The sequence below is a fragment of the Ipomoea nil genome, unplaced genomic scaffold (assembly GCF_001879475.1).
Source record: "Ipomoea nil cultivar Tokyo-kokei standard unplaced genomic scaffold, Asagao_1.1 scaffold1416, whole genome shotgun sequence".
Classification (NCBI taxonomy): domain Eukaryota; kingdom Viridiplantae; phylum Streptophyta; class Magnoliopsida; order Solanales; family Convolvulaceae; genus Ipomoea; species Ipomoea nil.
Window position 1 is genome coordinate 1,012,588 of NW_017617844.1, and position 4,691 is coordinate 1,017,278.

At 38.1% G+C, this 4,691-nt stretch overlaps 1 protein-coding gene across 1 annotated transcript; it reads left to right on the forward strand.

Moving 5' to 3' along the window:
- The first annotated feature begins 483 nt into the window (after positions 1-483).
- LOC109186984 (serine/threonine-protein phosphatase PP1 isozyme 3-like) lies at positions 484-4,235 on the forward strand. The gene is made up of 5 exons (XM_019337148.1): positions 484-601; positions 633-814; positions 2,388-2,947; positions 3,160-3,408; positions 3,951-4,235. Exons 2-5 carry the CDS (start codon positions 640-642, stop codon positions 3,975-3,977), a joined length of 1,011 nt encoding a protein of 336 aa, XP_019192693.1. The 5' UTR covers positions 484-601; positions 633-639; the 3' UTR covers positions 3,978-4,235.
- The last annotated feature ends 456 nt before the right edge of the window (positions 4,236-4,691 follow it).

Consider the following 4,691-nt stretch of genomic DNA (forward strand, 5'->3'; position numbering starts at 1 on the left):
TTCAAATTTGTAATCATGAAATGAATTAAAATAAATGAACATATTCTTGTTAAAGGAAGTAAGACAATATTATTGTGAAAAAAAATAGTTTCACTTAAGAAATTATTGAGTCATTGCTATTTATTAAATCGCCATTTGGTTTTATTTTAAAAGGTTGAATTTTCAATTTTAAAGATGTTTACACATTAATCCAACAAAATATTTGAAATAATTTGTCTATTTTAAACAATTAAACATAATTTTTATACTGTTGTTAAGTTTTAAATCTTACTATTTTCTCTTGAATATTACCTACTAATAGAGTTAAAGCTATGATCATTTATTCACAATCCCTCCAAGCCGTAATATATGGCATTTAAAGGGGGAAAAGAAATGGAATGGAAAATCAGAAAAATGTCAAAGCACCGAACCTTTAACCGTAAAGTAGGCCAAGTGTCGAACATGCAACCTATTTATAAAAAAAAGCAAAATTCAATGCATTTAATTCGGCAAAAATCTTCACAATTTTCTCAGTTCTTGACAGGTACCCATCAGCACTGCAAACACCCATTATATTCCATTCCAGAATCGTTTCATTTCCCAAAAAGAATTGTTCTGTTGTGTATACTGAATTGATTGATACATATATAAGAGTATAAAATGGAGCAGAACACAGTGAACGGTATAATAAACAGGCTTCTGGAGCTGAGGGGAAAACCTGGGAAGCAGGCCAAGCTATCTGAGTCGGAGATCAAGCAATTGTGTTTGGTTGCTAAGCAGGTTTTCTTGCAGGAGCCTACTCTTCTTGAGCTCCCAGCACCCATCAAGATTTGTGGTATTCACTTTTGCTTCTCTTTTCTTCAAAAATTTCATCTTTTTTAGTTTTTGGGTTGTGGGTTTTGTTCTTCTGTGTGTATTTTTTTGCTTTTCCGTTTTGGTTTGAAGTTGAGTTTTTGGGTAATCAGTTCTGTAATTGTTGTTTTGGAATTGTTCTGTTGTATGGGTATAGACTCAGCTGTTGAATCTGAATTACCTGTGTGTGTTTAAGCTAAGGTGGATTAATTAAGATGAACATTTTGGGTATAAAATGTGTGGTTTTTGCAATTTCTTGACTAAATGTTCCAAGGTTTTTATGGACATAAATTGCTGTGGTGTGTGGATATGTTTGGTACAAGGCTGGGCCATTGCTGGTCGTTTTGAGTATGCAGCCATACATATAATATAATGTTTCACAATATAAATAAATAAGCAATCAAATGCGAACCGGCCAACTACTGAAGGAATGCACCACAACTGTTACACGAATGCACTGCAACTACTGATTGATCTATTGCAGTGCATTCCTTGATGGAGCTGGAGTAGTTGCTATAGTACAGTATATATATATATGTGCTAGCTAATTTGTCTAAGTGCAGGTATGATGTATTTAAATTTACTGTTTTTGGTACCTCAACTTGTCAGTGTTGTTCCTCTTCTGTGTAATTTGATTGGTCCTAGGATCAGAGGTTAAGGTTTCTTGAAAGTTAAATCCAATCAGTCTGGGCTGGTTGTGTCGAAAATTTCAAGTTGTACTTCTTCCTTTGTTGAATGAAGTTGAAAAAGGAGCTAGCATATCTCTTTTGATTCTTGTGGTACCAGTATAGGCCCTGAGTTCACAATCTTTGAGACATCTTGCATCCCCTCCCTTTGAAGTTAGCTTAGCCTTCTGATTTCTATTAAAGCCGCCTTAATTTTTTTGCTTTCCCGTTGAGATTTCCACTTCTGATCATAGTACATGCAGATTTCAAATTCCTTGTTTAGTTGTCGAGCTTGTCTTCAAACTGTTAACTTTCGTGTCAAAGCCTCAAAGGTAATCGACCTTTCATTTATTTGGCAAGTAGCAAACTTGTATACATTAGGAAAGAAATTATATTTTATCTAAACTTATGTAAGGAAAGAAAATAACTTTGCTAGGAAACTTGGGTTAAGACAAAGTTGCATAATAACTTCATACTCTAGTGGATGTGGGGATATGCCCAAAGTGGACAGATCCCTTGTGTGCATGGGCATTTGGCCCTGTCTGCTGAGCCATTGAGTCACCGTGATTTACATCCTCCCAAATGCTCTGTCAGACCGGGGTGTAAGGGCCCTTGGGGTTGGGGATTCAACCTTTTGGGAGAAGGATTTCTTGTTAAATATTTATTATTATATATGCTGCAACAAATTTTACTTTTTATGCTGTTAAGATTCTTATTCTGAGAATGCAAAAAAAGAATGGTTGTAGACACGAGTTGGGTAATGACTGTTTTATACTTTGGTGGCAAGTTGTAGTTTCTGTCGTTTCATATGCTTTAGGCATCCGTCTTAATAATACATTAAAGATTCTTTGCATCTTTTGACGTTGTTTTGTACTGTATTATTTACCTCAGGTGATATTCATGGTCAATATTCTGATCTTCTGAGGCTTTTTGAATATGGTGGATTTCCTCCCGAGGCAAATTACTTGTTTTTGGGCGATTATGTTGATCGCGGCAAGCAAAGCCTGGAGACGATATGCCTTCTGCTGGCATACAAAATTAAATACCCAGACAACGTTTTCCTGTTGAGGGGAAACCATGAGTGTGCTTCCATTAACCGTATATATGGGTTCTATGATGAATGTAAGAAAAGGTTTAGCGTCAAACTGTGGAAGACCTTCACGGAATGCTTTAATTGTTTGCCAGTTGCAGCGCTGGTTGATGGGAAGATTCTCTGCATGCACGGAGGCCTGTCTCCTGATCTTCAGAGCCTCGACCAAATTAGGAACCTCGAGCGACCAATGGATGTGCCCGATACGGGCTTACTCTGTGATCTTCTTTGGTCAGATCCTAGTCGGGAGGTTCAGGGGTGGGCAATGAATGATCGAGGAGTCTCGTACACTTTTGGTGCAGACAAGGTGACTGAGTTCCTCGAGAAGCACGATATGGATCTTATTTGCCGTGCCCATCAGGTTTAACGAGCAACACTAACACAAGTCTCTTCAATTCGTTTTGTCACAATACTTGGCTCACATAATAACCATTAAACACTTTCTTTTATAAATGGGAAAATGTGTGCTAGCTAGTGGACTATGCCCAACTTTGTCCCCTGGTTTTCTACTTTCTAGCATCCACTCGATTGAAGTTCGGGTTTTGTCCTTGATACGGTTTCTGATTCGTGCAGGTGGTCGAGGATGGCTATGAGTTCTTCGCTAAGCGGCAGCTGGTGACTATATTTTCAGCACCTAACTACTGTGGAGAGTTTGATAACGCTGGTGCAATGATGAGTGTTGATGCAACTTTGCTTTGCTCGTTTCAAATACTAAAGCCTACAGAAAAGTCAAAGGTTAACATTGGGGCTACTGCTTCGGATAAACCTAGAGGCGTTTTTAGCTCCATGATGGCTAAATCTGGACCTCCCACCGGAATGAAGGTACTTTTAACTTCGCCATCGTGTAGCTAGAGTAACACATTTGTATGCTACCAAGCAATATCTTCTTCTTTGTTGCCTATTCCTTTACGATCAATCTTAGGTTGTTCCTTTGTGGATTAATGAATCTTGAATGTGTTGGGCGGAGGCCGGTGAAGGGCCAAGTCCAGCAATTTGTGGCTAGGGTATTGTTGGGCGGAGGCCAGTAAAGGGCCAAGTCTAACACCCTGCCTCTCGAAAATGGGCGGTATATAAGGAAATAAAGTTGTGCCTTCGTTACGAGGTATAGCTTTTGGCGTAGTGGTAAACTCTTAATCCTAACATAATGAAATCCAACCAGAGTTAAATCGAACTGTTGCAATGTGTTAAACTGTAATCAACACTATACACACACTCTCTCGTTCTCCTATGGTGATTGTCCTCTGAAGGGCAGGTTGAACATCTTTCAAAATGGGGGTTTACTTCCATTGCATTGTGATTACTATAAAAATGAATACTATTGTGTTCTTTCTTTGAACCTCTGATTGAACCATACTTGCATGCAGTCTTTTCTTAACTCAAACGTGTGGTAATGGGAGATTGGAGGTCTCAGAAGGGTGGCTGAAGCTGGCTGTTACCAGACTTTTCTGGGTCGATGACAAACTGCATAGGTAGCAGAAACCAAGGATGCAGATAATAGTTTTTAATCTTTTTATAACAGACCGCATAGGTTCATGTTTTGTTGTTTGTTTTAGCTATTAAAATGTTTTAGTGTTGGGTTATGGCTGTAGATAATATGTTTCTTCTTTCCTGCAACTTATATTATGGTAATACAGAATTCTGTTGTTCCATTGAAAGAAGTAAAAACTATATATATATATATATATATATATATATATCCCAGTCCTCATGAGAAGTCTAAAGGAGGGATAGGTGGGGTATATATATATATATATATATATATATATATATATATATATATACCCTGGGTCTGTGTTTTTGCTAATAGTTGGGTCGGGACGAAACTGTTCGATCTCGGTCTGCGAGTCGAGGTCAAAGATGACGGGTCAAACCCGTCACCTCGTTGCCTATAAAAGGGCTCTTGGCCCTCTAAGTTAGGGGCTTTTGGTTCGTTTGATTGACCACTTTCTCTCTCTACCAAGAAGGCTCTCCCTTCTCTCTACAAACAAACACCCAAGAAAACACATGAATCAATAAAAGAACCCTTTGATCTACATCATTGTTTTTCTTTCCTTTGATCATGTATCCCATATATTTTATACGTGCAGCTAATGACAGTATTTGTA